The following is a 25,562-nucleotide window of genomic DNA, read 5'->3' as shown; positions in this document are numbered from 1 at the left end:
GTTGGAAATGAATTGGTACCAGGTGACTGCAGCAGCGGACCCATTTCCTCAGACAGGGGAGGACAGAATGTTTTAACCCTTTCTCTGGGGTTGGTGAGGGGGCCTGATGTTGAAAGACCCAAAACACCCAATGACCCCAGGTTACATCACTGTCCAAGAGCGTTGGGAGATTTATTTATCCAATCAATGAGGATTTAGATATTAATGGTAGCAACAAATCAATACAAAAAATAAATTATGCAATCATACTGTGTGTTATATAAAGATGCTCTTATCATTTGGTTTACTGACTGGACTACAAGGTGACTGAAATACGGCACACCTGCAATTATGATACAAATTTAGAAAAGATGGTAAATTTGATTATGGACATTTCTCCATATAAGTCACTGTTCAACTGTCCTATATTCTTGCATGTTGATACATTCTCAAGTGCAAAATCATTATTACAAAGTAATGCTGCATTATTTATTTTTTTACAATATATCATTTTTGTTAGTGGCCATACTGTTGCTTGACAATGAGCTCAGCATTATCCATAACTCAATGGCATCCTCAGGCCAGCAATTGAATCGGAAGAATCACCAGCTTCATGAAGATGCGGCTCAAACTTAAGGGAAGGTGTGAGGTGTACGTCACCCACGCTTGTGGTCTGTAATACGGAAGAGAGGATGAGAGAGATTCCACGTCATTGAGGTGCATTTGTGCGATATATATATATATATATATATATTTTTTTTTACAGTTTTGCTATTTCCGTAAGATTTTCATGCGTTTGCACACCATGGTTAACTTAATATTGAATCATTAGAGATTTAATTATATTCAGACCAGCTTCGTCTTTCACTGAAAGGAGCGGCCTGGACATTGGAATTCAGCTCCAGGTAAAACATTAGCTAGCTAGTTTAGCTTGTTAAGTTAGCCGCAGCTTTTTCGCCGGGTCTCGAGGGCTCACATGCACCTTGCTTGTCAACTAAACAGCTCGGTGATAACTAGATTTGAGTCGTCGTCTGTAACTCTGGTATCATGGCTGTATTTGGTTTGAATTACTTGCCTGGTCCATGGCTTTCCAGTTGAATGTGTCCTCACCATGAATAACATTGAGATTATGGTTGGGCACGTACAGCTTCAAATTTGTTGACGTTTGACAGATCGAGCTGCTATCTTGCGTGCAGAGATTGAAGCTAGCTAACGTTAGTAAGCAACATTTTAATATCTGAAGTTAATCAAGATTTACGTCTAGTTAGGTATCAATATACCCATATTAACATGTTAATAGCAATCTAACAGCACCTAGCTAGTTCGTGTTAGGCATTATATGCACCAGTGCAACAACTGTCAAGTGTTTTTCAACAGGGAATTAGCTAGCTAACTAGTTGTCATAGCTACTAACGTTACAGTACTGCCCTTTATGGAAGGGGTTTTGTGTGATTTATTTACCTAGTTACTACCTAGTTACTGCATTGCATTCAACTGAAGACCTAACTAGTCTTGTGAGGATAGGATGAGATTAAGTGTTATGTGCCTTGTATATGCCTTGAATTGAAATAGGTAAAATGTCTCGTATTTGGAGTCATATAGCAGCTAATGGTTATTGTGTTTAGTGAGATGATGCATAGCTAGGTAATTCATTACATGAAGACAATAGCAGTTGCAGTACAGTATCTGGTTGAGGTTGTATTGTTGTTACATGTAAGCTGTTGTCATTCAGGAAACACCCATCAGTCACATTCTATTATACACCTTGTTTCTGCCGTTAATGTTAAAAGAGAGGAGAAATATGTAGGTCTATGAGCTGTGAGCTGTGCGAAGACCTTACATAACTTGACTAGTTGGGGACATGGGCAATACACAATAGCAGCATATCAAGCCATCACAAACCGCATCATCTTATCTTAAAAAGGGCACATACAGACTTGGTCTGAATGGAATGACTATGGATTCTGTAAAAACATAGTGCCATTTGGGATGCAAGTCTATGGCATGTTTGTGTTGGTTGCATTTATCAGAACAGCAATTCCAATTTTCAAGACCTCTTTGTCAACATCAATCATGAGAAAACGAAACAACAGGTAGTGGATACTTGGCCATTCACCAGCAATGTCAAGCATAGGTATGACCAGTGTATTAACTGCTTGATTTATTAACATTGTTTGCCAGTCAGTGAAAAAAAAGCAGGTTAATTGAATTACACAAGGTATTATGATTGAAGGCTTATATTTAGCCAAGGTATAATTTGACAATCCCTGAATTAATCATATTATTCCCTACTGTTTTAAATGCAGTGTTTTGACCTTTAAATTGTGCAGCAAAGCTTATTTGGAGAAGAAAAAGAAAAAAAATATCTTAAATCGTCCATCAATTTGAAACATTTTCTAGATGATTTGTAGGCCATATTTCCCAGCCCTACCTACCTGTTAAATCCACTTCAATCAGTGTAGGCTAGATGAAGGGGAGGAGACATGTTAAAGAAGGATTTTTAAGCATTGAGACAATTGAGACATGGATTGTGAATGTGTTCCAGAGAGTGAATGGGCAAGACAAAAGATTTAAGTGCCTTTGAACAAGGTATGGTAGTAGGTGCCAGGCGCACCCGTTTGAGTGATTCAAGAACTGCAACGCTGCTGGGTTTTTCACGCTTAACAGTTTCCCGTGTGTATCAAGAATGGTCTACCACCCAAAGGACATCCAGCCAACTTCACATAATTGTGGGAAGCATTAGAGTCAACATGGGCCAGCATCCCTGTGGAACGCTTTCGACACCTTGTAGAGTCCATGCCCTGACGAATTGAGCTGTTCTGAGGGGAAATGGTGGGGTGCAACTCAATATTAAGAAGGTGTTCCTAATGTTTTGTACACTGAGGGTATATTGAGACAAATACACACAGTAGCCTACAAGTAGCAAAATAGAACTCAATTGATTGAACATGAAATGTATTTCAATATGATTGAAATAGGCCAATAGCCTACTGTTGATATTTTAATGCAGCCATTTCATTTGATGGATCTTTTTAAAGCATCTTTAAAGCGCTGGGGACACCAGTAGTGAGAGTACGTGGTGCAGACACAGATCCTGTCCACGTCACTTGGTAGGAGCAGTCTGCCAGGTAGGATGCAATCCAAGAGTGGAAGGGACTCAGGCCATTTTAAAGTCAGAGGGGATGCAGCCAGTGGTCAGGGATGAGGGAAGTGAGGAATGGGAGAAGGTCTCCAGAGATGGTCGGGAGGAGGGGATGGGGTTGAGCAGGCAGGTTGTCAAGTGGCCATGACCTCACTAGTCGCAGGATTTCATTTGGAGAGAGAGGGGAGAAAGAGGTCAAGGCTTAGGGTAGTTCTGTGTGAGTAGGACCAGTAGACTCAATAGGCTGAGTGAATGAGGAGCAAAGTACAAAGTAATGAGGAGCATCAGTGCCTTCGCAAAGTATTCAGACCCTTTGACTTTTTTCACATTTTGTTGCATTACAGCCTCATTATAAAATTGATTACATCGTTTTTTTCCCTCAATCTACTCACAATACCACATAATGACAAAGCAAAACTAGATTTTTATTCATTTTTGCTAATTTATGACAAATAAAAAAATATCACATTTACATAAGTATTCAGACCCTTACTTAGTACTTTGTTGAAGCACCTTTGGTAGTGATTACAGCAATGAGCATTCTTGGGAATGACGCTACAAGCTTGCCACACCTGTATTTGGATAGTTTCTCCCTTCTCTGCAGATCCTCTCAACCTCTGTCAGGTTGGATGGGGAGCGTTGCTGCACAGCTATTTTCCGGTCTCTCCAGAGATGTTCGATCGGGTTCAAGTCCGGTCTCTTGCTGGCCACTCAAGGAAATTCAGAGACTTGTCCTAAGCCATTCCTGCGTTGTCTTGACTGTGTGCTTAGGGTCGTTGTCCTGTTGGAAGGTGAACTTTCGCCCCAATCTGAGGTGCTGAGCGCACTGGAGCAGGTTTTCATCAAGGATTTCTCTGTACTTTGCTCCATTCATCTTTGCCTCGATCCTGACTAGTCTCCCAGTCCCTGCCGCTGAAAAACATCCCCACGGCATGATGCTGCCACCACCATGCTTCACCATAGGGATGGTGCTATGTTTCCTCCAGACGTGATACTTGGCATTCAGGCCAAGGAGTTCAACCTTGGTTTCATTAGACCAGAGAATCTTGTTTCTCATGGTCAGAGAGTCTTTAGGTGCCTTCTGGCAAACTCCAAGCGGGCTGTCATGTGCCTTTTTACTGAGGAGTGGCTTCCAAATGGCCAATCTACCATAAAGGCCTGATTGGGGCAGTGCTGCAGAGATGGTTGTCCTTCTGGAAATTTCTCCCATCTCTATAGAGGAACTCTAGAGGTCTGTCAGAGGGACCATTTGGTTCTTGGTCACCCCACTGACCAAGGCCCTTCTCCTCCGATTGCACACGTTTTCCCGGGCGGCCAGCTCTAGTAAGAGTCTTGGTGGTTCAAAACTTCTTCCATTTAAGAATGATGGAGGCCACTGTGTTCTTGGGGACCTTCAATGCTGCAGAAATGGTTTGGTACCCTTCCCCAGATCTGTGCCTCGATACAATCCTGTCTCGGAGCTCTGGTTTTTGCTCTGACATGCACTGTCAACTGTGGGACCTTGTATAGAGAGATATGTGCCTTTCCAAATCATGTCCAATCAATTGAATTTTCCACAGGTCGACTCCAATCAAGTTGTAGAAACATCTCAAGGATGATGAATGGAAACAGGATGCACCTGAGCTCAATTTCGAGTCTCATAGCAAATGGTCTGAATACTTATGTAAATAAGGTATCTGTTTTTATTTTTAATACATTTGCAAAAAAAATCTAAAACTGTTTTTGCTTTGTCATTATGGAGTATTGTGTGTAGATTGCTGAGGATCTTTTTTGATTTAAGCAATTTTAGAATAAGGCTGTAACGTAACAAAAATCCAGAAAAAGTGAAGGGGTCAGAATACTTTCCGAATGCACTGTAGACTAACTCTTTGACAACTGCTTTTGAATCKGCATGTGCAACTTTGATGTCATAATGCTTTGCAATGATGAGCAGATTCGCCTTCGTACATTTATCTAGCATCTCCCATGTAGCATCTCCCAAGTCCATGTTTTTTAAAATTAGATATGAAAAAATTAACTGCAATTTTTAAAGGAACCTGTTGACTAGCTAGGTCTTTTTAATTTCTCTAAATTTGCACCAAGAGTGGCATAATCAAGTTAACAGTGCTCATGGGTCCTTTTACATAGAAATGCCACACTAGTGTAACTGTGTGAAAACAGACCAGAGTACAGTATCTCTGGTTTAGGCTATTATCTCTGTGGGACTTTGAGGTAGCTTTAGTTACAGATAAGGACGTTTGCTGGAATGTAAAACTTTGATAATAAAGTTTGATAATACCCTCCTAGAACATTTCTAACCTGGATATGCAACACATTCTATTTGAACAGGCCTAGATTAGGCTATTAAAGGGAGTTATTATTTATGGATTATGTAGCCTATAGGGTAATTGATTTATGTTGTGTGAACCATGTCTATGATTTAGGCTATTGTCTTCATGAAACTGCCTACTGGTCGAACTGGATTTTTCTCTGTCCTATTGATTGAAAGATATGTTAAAGTGAATGGAAGCATTCCTTACTTGAAGGCCCATGGGTAAAACAACGTATTACCGCATAGGCTTAGTCCAGCCTATAGCCTAACCTATAACCAAGCTTATTCCAATTCATTTATAGCCTACTTGAAATTATAGGTTCCCAGAAAAATGTTTGTTTTTGATGGGACCTTTTTTWAAATCAACCTGAAGCCCTTTTACTGTCTCACTCTGACTGTGATGGGATGTCTGTTTTGCAGAGTGACTGACTGCTGCTTAACCTTGATGGGCGAATCAGGGTCGTGCCGCTCCACGCTCGTCTCCAGGCTGCCCATCTTCAGGAGGAGCGTGAGTAAGAGGCAGGACTCGTTGCCCTCCTCCCCGTCCTCAGGCGGCGTGGGCAATGGCGTCCACACCTCGTCCCCCTCCAGCACCAACTCTAGCAACAGCAGCACGGGCAAGCGTCGCAGTCTGTTCCGCACACCCTCCATCAGCTTCAGCAGCAAGAGGAACAGCAAACCACCACGCATCCAGACCCCTCCGCTAGATCCAGCCCAGGACTCCAACGGCAGCCAGGCCAACCCTCAGCTGGACTTTCACGATGGCGCTGGGCCTCCACGGGCCAAGACGCGGCACTCATTTGGCTTCGGGGGCCACCGGCAGAAGAAGATCACCCGCTCGCAGACGGAGGACTTTGAAAAGGTGTCTTCCACAGCCAATAGGAATGTGTTCATCAAATGCATCAGCTCAGGTACCAATGAGGGAGACGACTCTGGGTTTCTGGATGACTACAGCGGCGGCAGCAAACGCTCGTCCAGGCAGAAGAAACAGTTGCTGCCCAAGTCATTCTCTGCACACCACCGCTTCTCCAAGAACTCTGAGCAGTGCAAGCCCCCGGAGGTGAGCATAGAGGTCCCAACGTCCGGGGGTACCCTGGGCTCATGGCCAGGTGAGCTGCTGGGGGAGAGCTCCCTGCAGTCGCCCATGCTGTCTGAGGACCACACCACAGCCCTCACACCCTCAGAGTTTAATGTCCCCATCACAGAGGACACTGTGTCCGAGGTGGATGCGCTTCCGGCACCCAGCCCAGCCGACCCGCCAGACAACAACTTCAGCCATGTCTCTACATCCCAAGTGTTCTTCATGCCTGCCCAAGCTGCCACAGACAAGCCCCTCCTGCCAGACACCAGCACAGCCAACACCACGGAGTGTGAGACTGCAATTCCTGTCACAGGGCCAGCAACAGCTGCAACAACACCAATGCCACCGCAACAACAACAATCACAGGAAGATAAGGAAGAGGGAGAAGAGGAGAAGGAGGATGTGCCGGTGGTGGAGGAAGAGGTGAGACCAGAGCAGACGGAGACTAGTGGGAGCGAGGCAGGCCCAGTGCGTAGTAAAGGCTACCATTCCAATCCAGAGCAGTCTGAGAGGAGGTCCAGGAACTCCGTACTCATCCAGGAATCAGGGAAGGGAGCGTGCTGTGGTAGACATGAACCCGGGTCATGCCACCTGAGGAAACCCCACACAGGTAAGAACTAAAGMCGTTTATGTATCCACATGTGCAGTACTGATCTACCTCTATGTGATTGTCATTGATAATGCAGAGAGGAGGTGCATTGCTCTATGTAAATCCTTGACGTATATCCTTGAAGTATATTTGGCCAAAATGTTTGCACGCTTGCATTTCGATCACCAACATTTTCTATTCAAACTTCACACTGATTTACACATGTAGAAGGCAGACGAATAGACTTAGTCTGAAATGAAGGCTATGCTTTATGTACTCTTTGGTGGATGATGCAGAAATCAGGAAGTACCAGAGTCAGATTTACATGGCTGATTGGGCAGTACTATTTTAGTTCCATGTACAGTGGTAACTATTTCCTCATAAAGGTATTAACCAATGGACAGTGGTTTCCTTAGACTTTGAGATCGCAACGTTGTATCGGTCCCTTTATGGCATCTGTGAGCACACAGAAGTTGTCAATTTTGTTCTACTACTACTACTATGAGTTGGTAAACAAACTGAAAGAGTGCACACTGCCACCTGAATGGTATTGTCTGAACAGGTATGAAGCCAAGGTTGCCTATTTACTGCCACCTGGAGGGTATTGTCTGAACAGGCACAGTGTAGTCACAGTGATGGCGAAACGTTGGTGTTTTACCCGATAAATTACTGGGAGCTTACATATAGAGTGTGCGACTCTCTTTATTTTTAATGAACAAGTATAAAGTCAAGGTTGGGGATTTACTGCCAGCTGCAGTTATGGAATGTTTGCAAAACAGTCCTGTTCCTGGAGAGCTACCCTCCTGTAGGTTTTTGCTCCAACCCCCGATTCAGCTTATCAACCAGCTAATCATTAGAATCAGGTTTGCTAGATTAGGGTAGGAGTGAAAACCTACAGGACTGTAGCTCTGTAGAAGCAGGTTTGAAGAGCCCTGCTCTCGTCACACGTGGATAACAGCTACTGGGAGAATTGCTAGACTTTGGCTATGTTTTTCTGAAACAGCCCACTAAACTCGAGTTCCCCTGCCAAACTTGAACAGTGCTTTGAATATGATTATGTCTGAATAGTTTTCCTTGAGACAACTGTGTGTTAACAGCATTAGTTAGCCTACTGGTTGTGGGCGGTGTTAGGCAATCCATAATGATAACACATCACTTTTGTTGTTCATTTTTTATGTAAAGCTTATTTCTTGGGCTACTTTGCAATGTTTCCAACTAAGCTGCACGCAGCTCCCGGGACGGCTGTGCAGAAGAAATCACCCTGCTCAGAGAAGCACAAGATTGAACTTCACTCAATGTTCTAGAGTTTTCCCCTTTAGTTAACACTATCAATGTTCTAAAGTTTTCCCCTTTAGTTAACACTATCAACGTTCTAGAGTTTTCCCTTTAAGTTAACCTATCAACGATTTTGTTCTAGATTTTCCCTTTAGTTACACTATCAACGTTCTAGAGTTTTCCCCTTTAGTTAACACTATCAACGTTCTAGAGTTTTCCCTTTAGTTAACACTATCAACGTTCTAGAGTTTCCCCTTTAGTTAACACTATCAATGTTCTAGAGTTTCCCCTTTAGTTAACACTATCAATGTTTAAAGTTTTCCCCTTTAGTTAACACTATCAATGTTCTAGAGTTTTCCCCTTTAGTTAACACTAGCAAGTTCTAGAGTTTTCCTTGTTTTACACTACAACGTTCTAGAGTTTTCCCCTTTAGTTAACACTATCAATGTTCTAAGTTTTCCCTTTAGTTAACACTATCAACGTTCTAGAGTTTTCCCCTTTAGTTACATATCAACGTTCTAGAGTTTTCCCCTTTAGTTAACACTATCAATGTTCTAGAGTTTTCCCCTTTAGTTAACACTATCAACGTTCTAAAGTTTTCCCCATTAGTTAACACAATCAACGTTTCCCTATACTGTGGGAATTGTGATCAAATCAACACAATATTGGACCTTTTCAGTGCAGCATAACGAAACAAAACAAACAATATTTTCTTGTAGGCAGAGTTCATTGAAGTATGATTATATTCCACTGACAGGCACGACTCAGGCCCATACTCTACACAGACCGGTGCACCATAACCAGAGTTATGGGAGCCCTATATGCAAATAGACCATTTCCATATATGGATCTGTGCCGTTCACTTTCAACTGAACTGTGTTTACAGCATGAGCGGTCGTGAGTAGATGCGCTTGTTTTGAGATCAAAGCAAGAGCTGCATGTAGCCACGTGTGTACATTTGTTCATATTCTTTGCCAGTAAGTGAGTTATTTGCCCAGTTATAGCTAATTTCTAGTCAGCAATGGGGGAGTGGTTGCTTCGTACAAGAGAAAAACACGTGCATTTCTAGCCCTCTTTAAAAAGCAAGTCAGGTAAAGAGCTTTTTTCTGTCTTTAAAGGGGCAGTATTGTATTTCGAGACAGGCTTGAATAAGCTAAGTAGCCAATAGGCCCCTTTCTGCATTTGCAAACATTGCCGCACGAGGGCGATGCACCCAAGTTGGTGGCAGAACATGGGGGAGTTCTTATAGAATGGCAGCAAAAAATCCTCTATTTACATGTTGCGTATGAGTGCTTTTCATACTACTTTTGGATTATAATTGGATTTTAATGCTTGTATGAATGTCCTGCTTAATATGTTTGCCATCAACGCAAATCAACTGCATTATACTTTAAAAAAAACACTTCAACCTGTAAAATAGCTCTTTGGCTAGCTTTTGCTACATGTAACGTAGATGCAGGGAGTCAGGAAGCAAGTGCAGTTAGTGAGTTTAATGCCAAAGAATGATACAAAACAAGAAAAGCGTCTGAACATGGAAACAGAAACAATATTGCCTGGTGGGTTATAACAACAGAGTGCTATATGAAGGGGAAGTAATCAAGGAGGTGATGAAGTCCAGGTGTGTGTAATGAAGGTTGCCAAGTGGGCGTAAGGATGGGTTGCCAGGACCGGTGGTTAGTAGACTGGCCACGTCGARCACCGGAGAGGGAGAGCGGGAATGGACGTGACACTACACTACAGCCATGTCAATGAGCGTTAGCATTCTAGCTAACAACTGCTGCACCCAAAATAGTTATTTTGCAAAGATCACAACCAAATATAATCTTAGTGACTATTCAAGCAAAAGTCAAAACATAATTGTAAGYGTATGAGAACTCAAAACAGTTATTTTATCCAGGCTGTATCACATCCGGCCGTGATTGGGAGTCCCATAGGGCGGCGCACAATTGGCCCAGTGTCGTGCGGGTTTGGCCGGGGTAGGCCGTCATTGTAAATAACTTTTTTWAAAGTGTATTTATTATTATTTTCTCCCCAATTCCGTGGTATTCAATTGGTAGTTACAGTCTTGTCCCATCGCTGCAACTCCTTAAGGACTCGGGAGAGGCAAAGGTCGAGAGCCGCACGTCCTCCGAAACACAACCCAGCCAAGCTGCACTGCTTCTTGACACAATGCCCGCTTTACCCGGAAGCCAGCCGCACCAATGTGTCAGAGGAAACACTGTGCACCTGGCAACTGTGTCAGCGTGTATGCGCCCGCCTGCCACAGGAGTCGCTAGAGCGCGATGGGACAAGGACATCCCTGCCGGCCCAACCCTCCCCTAACCCGGACGACGCTGGGCCAATTGTGCGCAAATAGCAATTCCATCACTACATTGAAAAAAATACCTTTACGTTAGTGTAAAGATTACCCAAAATCATCTGGCTCCTTGAAATCAGTGAAGCTGTTGTTGCAAAACACTGGATCACTTCCATGCTTGCAATAGCCAATCGATTGTTTTCTTGTTTTTAAGTTTTTCCCCAACGTGTATGATAGTCTTTGTTTTTGTGTTTGTCTGTCTATAGGACAGTCTGTTCACTTGTCTTCTTGCCTCTGTTTTGCCTAGGTCTCCACATCAGTCTCTTCTGTTATTTGTCTTGTGCTCTGCCTCTCCAGTGTCCATGTGCAGCAGCGGCGCCAGTCCCTACCACGAAGTGATACGCATGGAGCGCCGGCTCCGCTCCTCCTCGGAAGGGGCTGGGGTGCCGCGGCGGCTCCACCTCAACCTCAAAGAGCCCCACATCGCCACCCAGGGTAACGTCCTGCTCAGAAAGAGGAACAACTCATCCTCCTCCAAGCTGGGCAGCCTGGTAGGTGTTTACGTCACTACAGTACAGTTACTGTCCAGTACATTAGGGTTCCAATTAGCGTTGCAAAACTACCGGTAATATTCCAAAGCAGAATCTTCTATGGCAATCTATGGTAACTTTGGTTATTTATACTTCAATAACATAAGATAATGTTAAAATTACATTGTATTAGTCACATGCGCCGAATACGACAGGTGTTGTTCACCTTACAGTGAAATGCTTACTTATGAGCCCCTAACCAACAATGAGGTTTAAGAAAAATAAATAAATAAATAATTAAAGAGCAGCAGTAAAATAACAATATCAATACTATATACAGGGGGGGACCGGTACAGAGGACATTTTTATCTTCCTCTGACACTGCCTGGTATAGAGGTCCTGGATGGCAGGAAGCTTGGCCCCAGTGATGTACTGGGCTGGACACACTACCCTCTGTAGTGCCTTGCGGTCGGAGGCCGAGCAGTTGCCATACCAGGCAGTGATGCAACCAGTCAGGATGCTCTCGATGGTGCAGCTGTAGAACCTTTTGAGGATCTGAGGACCCATGCCAAATCTTTTCAGTCCCCTGTGTTTGGTGTGCTTCGACCATGTTAGTGTGTTGGTGATGTGGACACAAAGGAACTTGAAGCTCTCAACCTGCTACAGCCCCGTCGATGAGAATGGGGGTGTGCTCGGTCCTCTTTTTCCTGTAGTCCACAATCATCTCCTTTGTCTTGATCACGTTGAGGGAGAGGTTGTTGTCCTGGCACCACATGGCCAGGTCTCTGACCTCCTCTCTACAGGCTGTCTCGTCGTTGTCGGTGATCAGGCCTACCACTGTTGTGTCATCGGCAAACTTAATGATGGTGTTGGAGTCATGCCTGGCCGTGCAGTCGTGAGTGAACAGGGAGTACAGGAGGGGACTGAGCACGCACCCCTGAGGGCCCACTGTGTTGAGGATCAGCGTGGCGGATGTGTTGTTACCTACCCTTACCACCTGGAGGCGGCCCGTCAGGAAGTCCAGGATCCAGTTGCAGAGGGAGGTGTTTAGTCCCAGGTCCTTAGCTTATTGATGAGCTTTGAGGGCACTGAGCTGTAGTCAATGAATAGCATTCTCACATAGGTGTTCCTTTTGTAAAAATGGGAAAGGGCAGTGTGGAGTGCAGTAGAGATTGCATCATCTGTGGTTCTGTTAGGGCGGTATGCAAATTGGAGTGGGTCTAGGGTTTCTGGGATAATGGTGTTGATGTGAGCCATGACCAGCCTTCCAAAGCACTTCATGGCTACAGACGTGAGTGCTATGGGTCGGTAGTCATTTAGGCAGGTTACCTTAGTGTTCTTGGGCACAGGGACTATGGTGGTCTGCTTAAAACATGTTGGTCTTACAGACTTGGACAGGGAGGGGTTGAAAATGTCAGTGAAGACACTTGCCAGTTGGTCAGCGCATGCTCGCAGTACACGTCCTGGTAATCCGTCTGGCCCTGCGGTCTTGTGAATGTTGATCTGTTTAAAGGTCTTACTCACATCGGCTGCGGAGAGCGTGATCACAGTCTTCCGGAAAAGCTGGTGCTCTCATGCATGTTTCAGTGTTATTTGCCTCGAAGCGAGCATAGAAGTAGTTTAGCTCGTCTGTTAGGCTCGTGTCACCGGGCAGCTCTCGGCTGTGCTTCCCTTTGTATTCTGTAATGGTTTGCAAGCCCTGCCACATCCGACGAGTGTCAGAGCCGGTGTAGTACGATTCGATCTTAGTCCGACGCTTTGCCTGTTTGATGGTTCGTCGGAGGGCATAGCGGAATTTCTTATAAGCTTCTGAGTTAGTCCCGCTCCTTGAAAGCGGCAACTCTAGCCTTCAGCTCAGTGCGGATGTTGCCTGGCTTCTGGTTGGGGTATGTACGTACGGTCACTGTGGGGACGATGTCATCGATGCACTTATTGCTGAAACCAATGACTGATGTGGTGTACTCCTCAATGCCATCGGAGGAATCCCGGAACATATTCCAGTCTGTGCTAGCAAAACAGTCCTGTAGCTTAGCATCTGCTTCATCTGACCACTTATTTATTGATCAAGTCACTGGTGCTTCCTGGTTTAATTTTTGCTTGTGAGCAGGAATCAGGAGGATAGAATTGTGGTTAGATGAAATATGAAAAATACAGATAAACTCTATAGGTAGATAGTGTGGTCTACAGCTGATCATAAGATACTCTACCTCAGGCGAGCAATAGCTCGAGACTCCTATACATATCGTGCACCAGCTGTTATTTGCAAAAATACATAGTCCGCCGCCCCTTCTCTTACCAGACGCCCGCTTCTGTCCTGCCGATACGCTATAAAACCGCCTAGCTGTATGTGTAATGTGTTCATTAAGCCACGACTCCGAAGCATAAGATAGTAACAGTTTTGAATGTCCCGTTGATAGTTTAATCTTCCTCGTAGATCACTCGATTTATTTCCCAAAGATTGCAAGTTTGCTAGCAGAAGTCAGCCGCCCTCTGGCCCCTTTTTCTCTGCCTTCTCTTCAGCAAATGATGGGGATCTGGGCCGTCCCAGGAAAGCAGTATATCATTCACGGCAGGCTCGTGGACTCGTTAAAGATTCTGCCAGTGAGTAATCGCAGTACTGATTCCAGAAGTTATTTTCCGTCATAAGAACGGTAAGCAGAATATTATGTCTAAAAAGTTCCAAACTACGCAAAAAAACATAAAAAAAAAACCACAATTGTTAGGAATACATAAAACATCAGCCTTGTTTCTCCGGCGCCATCTTGTTGACAGCTTTGTCATTCATTGTCATAAAAAAATAAAATATATTACGTATTAGATTATTTTATATGTTTTACATGTTATGTGGCCACACAGGGGTCAGAGATAATTAGACACCTGTGATAATCTGAAGTAACAAAAAAGGTCACTAAATGTAATTTTATAAAATAAAAATAAAAAACTTTAAAGTTAACTAAAATGTTGGTAGTTTACTGGTAAAAAGTTAACAACTGTTAAAACAAAAATGTATTACTTAAAAATCATACAATGTGATTTTCGCGGATTTTTTGTTTTAGATTCCAAAATCTCTCACAGTTGAAGTGTACCTATGATAAAAAATTACAGACCTCTACATGCTTGTTAAGTAGGAAAACCTGCAAAATCGGCAGTGTATCACAAAACTTCTCTCCCCACTGTATATACAGTACATGTCAAAGATTGGACACCTACTCATTCAAGGTTTTCTTTATTTTACTGTTTCACATTGTAGAATAATAGATGAAGACATCAAAACTATGAACATAACACATATGGAATTAATGTAGTAACCAAAAAAGTGTTAAAACAAATCAAAATAATATTTTATGTTTTAGATTCCTTGCAAAGTAGCCACCCGTTGCCTTGAGGACAGCTTTGCACACTCTTGAACATTCTCTAAACACAGCTTCACCTGGAATGCTTTCCACAACAGTCTTGAAGGAGTTCCCACACATGCTGAGCACTGTTGGAATGCTTTTCCTTCATTCTGCGCGTCCAACTCATCCAACCATCTTAATTGGGTTCGGCGGGCGTGATTGTGGAGGCCAGGTCATCTGACTGCAGCACTCCATCACTCTCCTTCTGGTCAAATAGCCCTTACAACAAGCCTGAAGGTGTGTTGGGTCATTGTCCTGTGAAACAAAAATGATAGTCCCACTAAGGAGCATAACAGATGGGATGGCGTATCGCTGCAGAATGCTGTAGGTACCATGCTGGTTAAGTGTGCCTTGAATTCTAAATAAATCACAGTGTCACCAGCAAAGCACCATCACACCTCCTCCTCCATGCTTCACCGGTGGGAACCACACATGCGGCGATCACCCGTTCACCTACTCTGTGTCTCACAAAAACACGATGGTTGGAACCAAAAATCTAAAAAATTTGGACCTCATCAGACCAAAGGACAGATTTCCACCGGTCTAAGTCCATTGCTTGTGTTTCTTGGCCAAGCAAGTCTCTTCTATTATTGTGTCCTTTAAGTAGTGGTTTCTTTGTAGCAATTTGACCATGAAGGCCTGATTCACACAGTCTCCTCTGAACAGTTAATGTTGAGATGTGCTCGTTACTTGACCTCTGTGAAGCATTATTTGGGCTGCAATCTGAGTTGCAAGTTAACTCTAATGAACTTATCCTCTGCAGCAGAGGTAACTCTGGATCTTCCTTTCCTTTGGCGGTCCTCATAAGACCTAGTTTCATCATAGTGCTTGATAGTTTTTGGCTCTGCACTTGAAGAAACTTTCAAAGTAGTGATGCACCGATATTACATTTGGCCGATACCAATATCCGAACTCCAGTCTCACCGTCAACAGTGAAGAGGCGACCTTTGGGATGCTGGCTTTCTAGGCAGAGTTCCTCTGTCCAGTGTCTGTGTTCTTTTGCTCATATTAATCTTTATTTTATGGCCAGTTTGAAGATATGGCTTTTTCTTTGCATCTCTGCCAGAAAAGCCAGCATCCCGTGGTCGCCTCTTCACTGTTGATGTTGAGACTGGTGTTTTGCGGGTACTATTTAATAAAGCTGTCTGTTGAGGACTTGTGAGAGGCGTCTGTTTCTCAAACTAAACACTCTAATGTACTTGTCCTCTTCCTCAGTTGTGCGCCGGGGCCTCCCACTCCTCTTTCTATTCTGGTTAGAGCCAGTTTKCGCTGTTCTGTGAAGGGAGTAGTACACAGCGTTGTACGAGATCTTCAGTTTCTTGGCAATTTCTCGCATGGAATTGCCTTCATTTCTCAGAACAAGAATAGACTGACGAGTTTCAGAAGAAAGTCTTTGTTTTTGGCCATTTTGAGACTGTAATCGAACCCACAAATGCTGATGCCCCAGATACTCAACTCGTCTAAAGAAGGTTAGTTTTATTGCTTCTTCAAAACTTCTTCAGGATTGGTGTGTCCCCTGCGGGACGGTTGAGCTAACGTAGGCTAATGCGATTTAGTATGAGGKTGTAAGTAACAAGAACATTTCCCAGGACATAGACATATCTGATATTGGCAGAAAGCTTAAATTCTTGTTGATCTAACAGCACCGTCCAATTTACAGTAGCGATTACAGTGAAAGAATACCATTGCTATTGTTTGAGAGTGCACAGTTTTGAACAAGAAAAGTTATTAATCAGTACAACAGTTTTCAGCTGTGCTTACATTTTTGCAAAAGGGTTTTCTAATGATCAATTAGCCCTTTAAAATGATACACTTTGATTAGCTAACACAACGTGCCATTGGAACACAGGAGTGATGGTTGCTGATAATGTGCCTCTGTACACCTATGTAGATATTCCATAAAAAAAGCTGCTGTTTCCAGCTACAATAGTCATTTACAACATTTAACAATGTCTACACTGTATTTCTGATAAATTTGATGTTATTTTAATGGGCAAAAAATGTGATTTATCGTGGACATATCGTGCATCCCTAGTTCAAAGTGCTTGAMATTTTCCTGATTGACTGACCTTCATGTCTTAAAGTAATGATTGACTGTCGTTTCTCTTTGCTTATTTGAGCTGTTCTTGCATTTACACATTAACATTTACATTTAAGTCATTTAGCAGACGCTCTTATCCAGAGCGACTTATAATATGGACTTGGTCTTTTACCAAATAGGGCTATCTTCTGTATACCACCCCTACCTTGTCACAACASAACTGATTCCACAAATTAACTTTTAAAAAGGTACACCTGTTAATTGAAATGCATTCCAGGTGACTACCTCATGAASCTGTTTGAGAGAATGCAAAGACTGTGCAAAGCTGTCCTCAATGCAAAGAGTGGCTACTTTGAAGAATCTCAAATATAAAATATATTTTCATTTGTTTAACACTTTTTTTGGGTTACTATATGATTCCATATGTGTTATTTCATAGTTTGGATGTAATCACTATTCTGCAATGTAGAAAATAGTAAAATTAAGAAAAACCCTTGAATGAGTACAGTCGTGGCCAAAAGTTTTGAGAATGACACAAATTTTCACAACGTTTGCTGCTTCAGTGTCTTTAGATAATTTTGTCAGATGTTACTATGGAATACTGAAGTATAATTACAAGCATTTCATAAGTGTCAAAGGCTTTTATTGACAATTACACGAAGTTGATGCTAAGAGTCAATATTTGCAGTGTTGACCCTTCTTTTTCAAGACCTCTACAATCCGCCCTGGCATGCTGTCAATTAACGTCTGGGCCACATCCTGACTGATGGCAGCCCATTCTTGCATAATCAATGCTTGGAGTTTGTCAGAATTTGTGGGGTTTTGTTTGTCCACCCGCCTGTTGAGGATTGACCACAAGTTCTCAATGGGATTAAGGTCTGGGGAGTTTCCTGGCCATGGACCCAAAATATTAATGTTTTGTTCCCCGAGCCACTTAGCAAGGTGCTCCATCATGCTGGAAAAGGCATTGTTTGTCACCAAACTGTTCCTGGATGGTTGGGAGAAGTTGCTATCGGAGGATGTGTTGGTACCATTCTTTATTCATGGCTGTGTTCTGAGGCAAAATTGTGAGTGAGTCCACTCCCTTGGCTGAGAAGTAACCCCACACATGAATGTTCTCAGGATGCTTTACTGTTGGCATGACACAGGACTGATGGTAGCGCTCACCTCATCTTCTCCGTACAAGCTTTTTTCCGGATGCCCCAAACAATCGGAAAGGGGATTCATCAGAGAAAATGACTTTACCCCAGTCCTCAGCAGTCCAATCCCTGTATCTTTTGCAGAATATCAGTCTGTACCTGATGTTTTTCCTGGAGAGAAGTGGCTTCTTTGCTGCCCTTCTTGACACCAGGCCATCCTCCAAAAGTCTTCGCCTCACTGTGCGTGCAGATGCACTCTCGCCTCCCTGTGCGTGCAGATGCACTCACACCTGCCTGCTGCCATTCCTGAGCAAGCTCTGTACTGGTGGTGCCCCGATCCCGCAGCTGAATCAACTTTAGGAGACGGTCCTGGCGCTTGCTGGACTTTCTTGGGCGCCCTGATGCCTTCTTCACAACAATTGAACCGCTCTCCTTGAAGTTCTTGATGATCCGATAAATGGTTGATTTAGGTGCAATCTTACTGGCAGCAATATCCTTGCCTGTGAAGCCCTTTTTGTGCAAAGCAATGATGACGGCACGTGTTTCCTTGCAGGTAACCATGGTTGACAGAGGAAGAACAATGATTCCAAGCACCACCCTCCTTTTGAAGCTTCCAGTCTGTTATTCGAAATCAGTCAGCATGATAGAGTGATCTCCAGCCTTGTCCTCGTCAACACTCACACCTGTGTTAACAGAGAATCACTGACATGATGGCAGCTGGTCCTTTTGTGGCAGGGCTGAAATGCAGTGGAAATGTTTTTGGGGGATTCAGTTCATTTGCATGGCAAAGAGGGACTTTTCAATTTATTGTAATTCATCTGATCACTCTTCATAACATTCTGGAGTATATGCAAATTGCCATCATACAAACTGAGGCAGCAGACTTTGAAAATTAATATTTGTGTCATTCTCAAAACTTTTGGCCACGACTGTAGATGTGTCCAAACTTTGGACTGGTACTGTGTATATATAGCAGGGGAGATGGGAGCGGTGCTAGCACCATTAGTGTTGCGGACTAAATAGCTTAGTCAATGGCCACATCCTCTTCTGGATTACACTCTCACACGGGGATAACAGCACCTCCCTGAATCAAACAGACTAATCCTTTAACTAACTGTTTTGCAGATCAGTGCAACAGGCAGCCCCTACCAAGGCGACAGCAATTTGTCACTCAAGGGATTGCTCACGCCTCCTTCCCTGTCTGGCCACTCCGATCCCCATCCCTGCATGAACAGTAAACACTTGTGCTTATTTTGTAGTGCATCATACTAAGATGTATTTAGTTTTGGGAGTGGTGCAAACACCCCTCATCTTCCATACTCAGAAGGGAAAGCACATGTGCAATACTTGCTTGTGTGGCTAAATCTGCGGTTGATGAAATGTAAGTGTCTCCAATCTTGGTTTGAAGTTTTCCCCTAAGCGCTCTCGTGGGGAATCGGAGAGCGTGGCCGTAGGAGTGTATTACCAATTTCTTCTCCTTTTTTTGCCATCCTCTTTTTAAATTTGTGGGAATAACAGAAGGCACTCCAGTGTGACGAGCAAAGCTTCACTGAGATGCTGAAGTGTTTTCCATCGTCTGTTGAGTAGGCTCGTGGTTTCATGAGCAGTCAAGGGCAATGCAGAGGCGGGCTAAAGTATGTTAGCTGGACATGTACAAGGGAACACTGGGGAAATAACCCCCTCCCCCTTCTCTGTGTCATAATTAGAATACACTCAACAGCCAACAGGATATTGTTGCTCCCTCTTCTACTGTGGGTTCAGGATACACAATCAAGTGCAGAAACTTGTCAATGCCATTGCCACGGAAATCAAATTATGTATAGTAGATGATGAATCCACTTCATCCACTTCCACTTCATAAGACATGCTAGCGTGTGGCTGTTGAAGGAACAAGTAAAAAGACAGTATCATTCAACATGGAATAGTTAACCAACCAACAAAATATTTGGGAATGTAATAGGGTTGGGTGATATTTGGGCAGACCTCTTCTACGATATGCTGCTCCTGATATCACGATATCCGATATAACGGTTTTGTGACGTTAATGACTAGATAATTCAAATGTTTGTTTTTATTTACATATTATAGTCACATCCTCATTAAAGGTGCACAATGATCACGCCACCGTTTCCTGGTTGCAAATTTTTGAATCGTTCGCCTAATTTCAGTGTATGTGACGAAACAAGCAAGGAAAGTGTAGTTAATCATTGTACCATTTAAACTGCTGTGAAATATATTTTCCAAAAACCAAAATATTGTATTTTCAGCTGTTTGAAGCTGCTGTACAAAACCGAAAGTAAATGACGCAAAAACGAAACTTAAGAACGGAATGCATAGAAATAGTGCACATAGAACAGATGTACCACGTCCTAGACTTGCTTTCAATGAGAATGACAGATCTATAACTCACATTTCTATATACATTTGGTTGGGTCGCCCAAAAAGTTACATATTGCAACTTTAAATAATCTTAGTATGACTATAAAATAAGACCGTTCATTCATTTAGACTTTATTTTCAACATGTTCATATAACTGATAAAACTGATAAAACTGCACAGAGTATAGTCAGAGTATAGTCTTAACCATCACGATATATCATCAATGTCAAATATCACGATATTCGATTTAATCATATATTGTCCCAACCCTAAATTGTAATCTGCCCTGGCCTGTAGTAGACTGGTAATGAAACATTTGAGTGAATTGTACCTTTAACTCTCATCTCTCTCTATGAATATCCATTCCTTAACTCTTGTGAAAGTTTTATATCTGGGTATTCACCAAGAACCAAACTGAAGCAAAYGGATTTGTCCAATAAGAAACACTTGTTTGAATTTTTCCGTTGCAAAATGTTCTGTTATTGTGCAAAACGATTTGATACGGTATGCATTAATGAATACACCCCTGGTTTCTGGACCCTCTGCAACTGCAAATCTTTCCTGTATTGATCCTCTTGAATTTATGCYACAGGTACAGAATGAATGTAATATCTACTGACCCAAAGTCTTTCTAGGTGAAAAATAAGAGACCTACTGAAGTTGGCAGTGAAGAAATGGATCCTTGTTTTAACAAGCCAGCATTTCAAATCAAATTTTATTTGTCACAGTGAAATGGTTTCTTACAAGCCCTTAACCAACAATGCAGTTTTAAGAAAAATCTGTGTTAAAGTATTTACTAAATAAACTGAAGTAAAAGATTCCGGTTAGTCGAGGTAATATGCACATGTAGGTAGAGGTAAAGGGACTATGCATAGATAATAAACCGTGTGTCCATTTAGCATTAAAGCGACAATCAGAAGTTGAAACAATGACAAAGTTGTATCCTCGCCCCTGTTTTGGTAAAAAAGTTGAGGGATGCGGCTCGGTAAATGTAACCACCCTCAAAATCATAGACAGAGCTATGGATGCAAGGACTGACCATCCATGACATCAAAATTATAGTTGTAACCATGTTTTGAGGCTATACGGTATTTGTTTACATTTACTTTGTTTACAAACAGTGGAGTAAAACTAGCTTATATTTTGTGTTCTGATGAGGTACGATAGTTGGAACTAAGCTCATGAGGGATTTCTAAGTTATATTCTTCAAGAATCGATAGATTTATAAGTCCAAAAATGAATGTAGCAACTGCAGATTGCCTCTTTTAAGATACTCACTCAAACATTAGTGCGGGGTTAAAAGGTCAGAGCTTGTACAGGGAAGCAGTATTAATACACATCTATTGCTGGAGGGGGGGGTGACATTAACAGATTAGTTTAGCTCCAAATGATGTATATCTCACATGCCATTTATACAGAAATGGTTGAGCACCGACAGCCGACTACATGAACATTTCTGCCATTTCACACGCTTGACTTGAGCTTGACATTTCGGGGCAGTTTCCCAGACACATTAAGCCTAGTCCTTGGACTAAAAAGGTATTTCAATAGAGATTCTCTGTTGAGCAGGCCTAGTTTTAATCTGTCCCCCTTAAAGTTGATCAATGTGAGTCAGAACCAGTTGGTGACATTGTTATGTTCAAATGGAGTTCATGTAGTCCAGAATGTCATACTGTTCTCTACGCTATTACATCGTAAACATACTTTGTTGTAAATTTGGTACACTGCACTGACATTTTTGCTAGTTGGTAGTCAACATTAATCTTACATGAATCGTATGATTCACCAGTGATAACGGCATCACATTTATTTCTCAATGTTCCCCAAATTATATTAACAGATTTTTTTTTTTTACCATACCTTTTACCTTGTCCATCAGAAACCCTTAGAGAAGATGAGTTATCTCCAAGACATCTCTAGTATCATATCTTCTGGATTTCTATCTTTTTTCACCTGTAGACCCACCTGGGGAACTGTTTTTCTGGGTGTCACCACAAGATGGTAGCATATCCCTTTGAAACACAAGGAAAAGGGTTCAGCATGAACATGAATCCACAACCACTACTCAGAATATGGATGCCTTTGAACATTTCCATTGTTTACTGGGCCAGTGGCTTCCCATTCTCAATGGATTAGATAAGTGGCTATTAGATAAATATATTGGATCTCATAACCTTTGCCTTGGTGACCCCTTATGTTTCCAGCACAGCCATGAATGAACCCTAACAAAACATACAAAATGTCAATGCAATCAGAGTGACCTTGTATGTCTGTTTGTCTCATGTCTATAGTGCCAGGTTTTCTCACCTCCTAACCTTACAAGGAAAAACTCTGGGCCCTAGTTATAGCCCATAACTCCTGACACTACTCCCAAAGTCATGTGCCATGCATCAAGCTAGTTGTTCAATTTGTCCAATGCTCTGAGTCATACATACATGTACGTTTCCTGTATTGTGTCCTCAGGACCTACTGAACAACCTGGGTTCCTCTGAGCTGGATGAGGACGACCTGATGTTGGACCTGGAGCTCTCTGATGACCAACGCCAGCGTCACGGTATAAACACTCCCCATTCACCAGCAAAGCGTCCCGGTATAAACACTCCCCATTCATTCATCAGCAAAGCCACCGGCTTTATTCCGAATGGCACCCTATTCCCTACATAGTGCATTACTTTTGACCAGGGCCAATCGGACTCTGGTCAAAAGTAGTGCACTATGGCCCTGGTCAAAAGTAGTGCACTATATAGGTAATAGTAGTGAGAGCCAGCCTCTGCTCCTCTGTCAGCCACCCATCCAGGGAAACTTTGGCCCTCAACTTTTGAGCATGACCTCTACATGTATATCCAGGGACACACCCAAGTTTAAGCAGGATAAACTTTGTTTGCTCAGATTTTTAGGAAGTTTAGAAAATGCCTACTTTAACTACACCATAGACACTTGCTAGGGTTGTGTTGTCACAACACAACTGATTGGCTCAAACACATTAAGAAGGAAAGAAATTCCACAAATTAACTTCTAACAAGGCACACCTGTTAATTGAAATGCATTCCAGGTGACTACCTCATGAAGCTGGTTGAGAGAATGCCAAGATTGTGCAAAGCTGCCATCAAGGCAAAGGGTGGCTACTTTGAAGAATCTCAAAAATCAAATATATTTTGATTTGTTTAGCACTTTTTGGTTACTACATGATTTCATGTGTGTTATTTCATWGCTTTGATGTTTTCATTATTATTATACAATGTAGAAAATAGTAAAAATAAAGAAAAACCATTGAATGAGTAGGTGTGTCCATACTTTTGACTGGTAGTATATGTGTAGATAGTATATTGAAAACCTAAACATAAAATGTATCACAAACTATTTCTTCATAATGGTTATTGATTTGCACCCGTTAAAACGGTTTTGACACTGGGCTATTAATCAAAATGTCTTGTTAACAGAGAGCAGTGGCAGCATAATTTTCAACTTACATTTTAGGAATATAAATTAMATTTTCAACATTAATTTCCTATGGTATTTTACTTAATCAGGTAAAAACTGCTGAATGAGTCCAAAAACGTACTGTGATCGATTTGTTTTGATGATATATATACCAGAAATCACCAAAACAGGATTGCCCTGCCTACTTATGCTTTCAGTACAAGATTCATTCTCTGATCCTTTAAGGGAATGGACAAAATGATAGTTCATACTGCAAGAGCTCTGATTGGTTCGAGGGCGTCCTCCTTACTGTGTAAGTCTATGGAAGGGGGTGAGAACCATGAGCCTCCTAGGTTTTGTATTGAAGTCAATGTACGCAGAGGACGGAAAATGGCTGCCCTCAGGCTACACCATGGTGCTACTATAGAGGGTGCTGTTGAGGCTACTGTAGACCTTCATTGCGTACCTAACGGGAGGTCTGAGTCAGTTTCACAAGACTGCCGTATCTCTAGGCATGCAACATCTATGCAGACTTTGAGAATGACCTTCAATCTTAATTCTCTTAACGTCCCCACTATTTCTGGAGAGGTTGCATCAGAACACGCTGAAGTACACATCAACACGTAGTGAGGGCAAAGCCTTTAGTCAGAGAGCCTCCCAGGGTGTCATCATTAATACATGCAAAAAAAACTATTTTGCATGCTAAGTATTTTTTTTATATACTAAGTGGTTCACAGACTGGCATGAAATCCCTGCAAAGATTTGATAAATCGCACACTTAAAGCGAAGTGATGAGGTGGTTTACTGAGGAAGAGAAGGAAGTGGGAAGCCTCACCCCAACTCAAATGAAGACACACACGCACACACACACGCACACACACACACACACGCACACACATGCCTGAGCACAGACACACGAACACACAGATGCTCCTATTTTATCTCTCTCAGGTGGCTCCTTGGCATTTTTATTAAAAACCAGGCAGTTTCACAGCAATTTATGGGCTGCAGGGCAGAGACACACTCAGTTTTACCTTGAAACTGAGCCTTCCACATCCTTTTTAAAGATCTGGTTATTTCTGGTTGTCAAACCAGTTTTCTTAGTCGTCTCTCTGCATTAATGAGACTTTAACGGAGATGCCATTGTGTATTTTACTCTGAGCAGCATCCAGTGAATAGAATGGAAAGATTAGTTATCAGAAGTGCAGTGTTCAATAATGGCACTTGTTATAGTATATTATCCAGGGTTGGCTACTCTAAACATGTTGTCAACTCTGTAAAACCAAACCTATTGTCTAACGTAATGTTGACTGACTGTAATGTTGACTGAATGTAATGTTGACTGAATGTAATGTTGACTGAATGTAATGTTGACTGAATGCTACTGCTTTTCTGTGTGTGTGTAGTATTCCGAGAGGACTCCAGTCAGTCCTTGTCCTCCTGCCTGAGCCTGCTACACTCCCGCTTTGAGCCCTCTGGAGACGGGATTCCTGGCAGGGAGCCCTCTGGAAACAGGATCCCTAGCAGGGAGCCCTCTGGAGACGGGATCCCTAGCAGGGAGCCCTCTGGAAACAGGATCCTCGGCAGTCGCAGGGAGCCCTCTGGAAACAGGATCCCTAGCAGGGAGCCCTCTGGAGACGGGATCCCTAGCAGGGAGCCCTCTGGAAACAGGATCCTGGCAGGGAGCCTCTGGCAACAGGATCCTCGCAGGGAGCCCTCTGGAAACAGGATCCTCGGCAGGGAGCCCTCTGGAGACGGGATCCCTTAGCAGGGAGCCCAGAGACGCCACCGCCCACAGGTGAGAGCCCAGCTGTACTACATCTATACCACTCACTACAGCTCTCACTACATCTATACCACTCACTACAGCTCTCACTACATCTATACCACTCATTACAGCTCTCCACTACGTCTATAACACTCACTACAGCTCTCACTAACATCTATAACATCTCACTAGCAGCTCTCACTACATATAACACCC

General features: G+C 42.7%; 1 protein-coding gene across 1 annotated transcript in view; it reads left to right on the top strand.

The window, feature by feature from the left end:
• Window positions 1-675: 675 nt before the first annotated feature.
• The window catches only part of LOC111973945 (serine-rich coiled-coil domain-containing protein 1-like), a 107,934-nt gene continuing 83,047 nt past the window's right edge, over window positions 676-25,562 (top strand). The window contains exons 1-5 of the mRNA XM_070446885.1: window positions 676-884; window positions 5,853-7,123; window positions 11,031-11,224; window positions 22,622-22,712; window positions 24,985-25,078. Coding sequence (XP_070302986.1) covers window positions 5,878-7,123; window positions 11,031-11,224; window positions 22,622-22,712; window positions 24,985-25,078 — 1,625 coding nt within the window. The 5' untranslated portion in view covers window positions 676-884; window positions 5,853-5,877. The remainder of the gene's footprint in view (window positions 885-5,852; window positions 7,124-11,030; window positions 11,225-22,621; window positions 22,713-24,984; window positions 25,079-25,562) is intronic.

Source organism: Salvelinus sp. IW2-2015, linkage group LG15, assembly GCF_002910315.2.
Source record: "Salvelinus sp. IW2-2015 linkage group LG15, ASM291031v2, whole genome shotgun sequence".
Taxonomy (NCBI): Eukaryota; Metazoa; Chordata; class Actinopteri; order Salmoniformes; family Salmonidae; genus Salvelinus; species Salvelinus sp. IW2-2015.
Note: the sequence above shows the minus strand (reverse complement) of the source record. Positions and strands in the feature narration are given on the sequence as shown.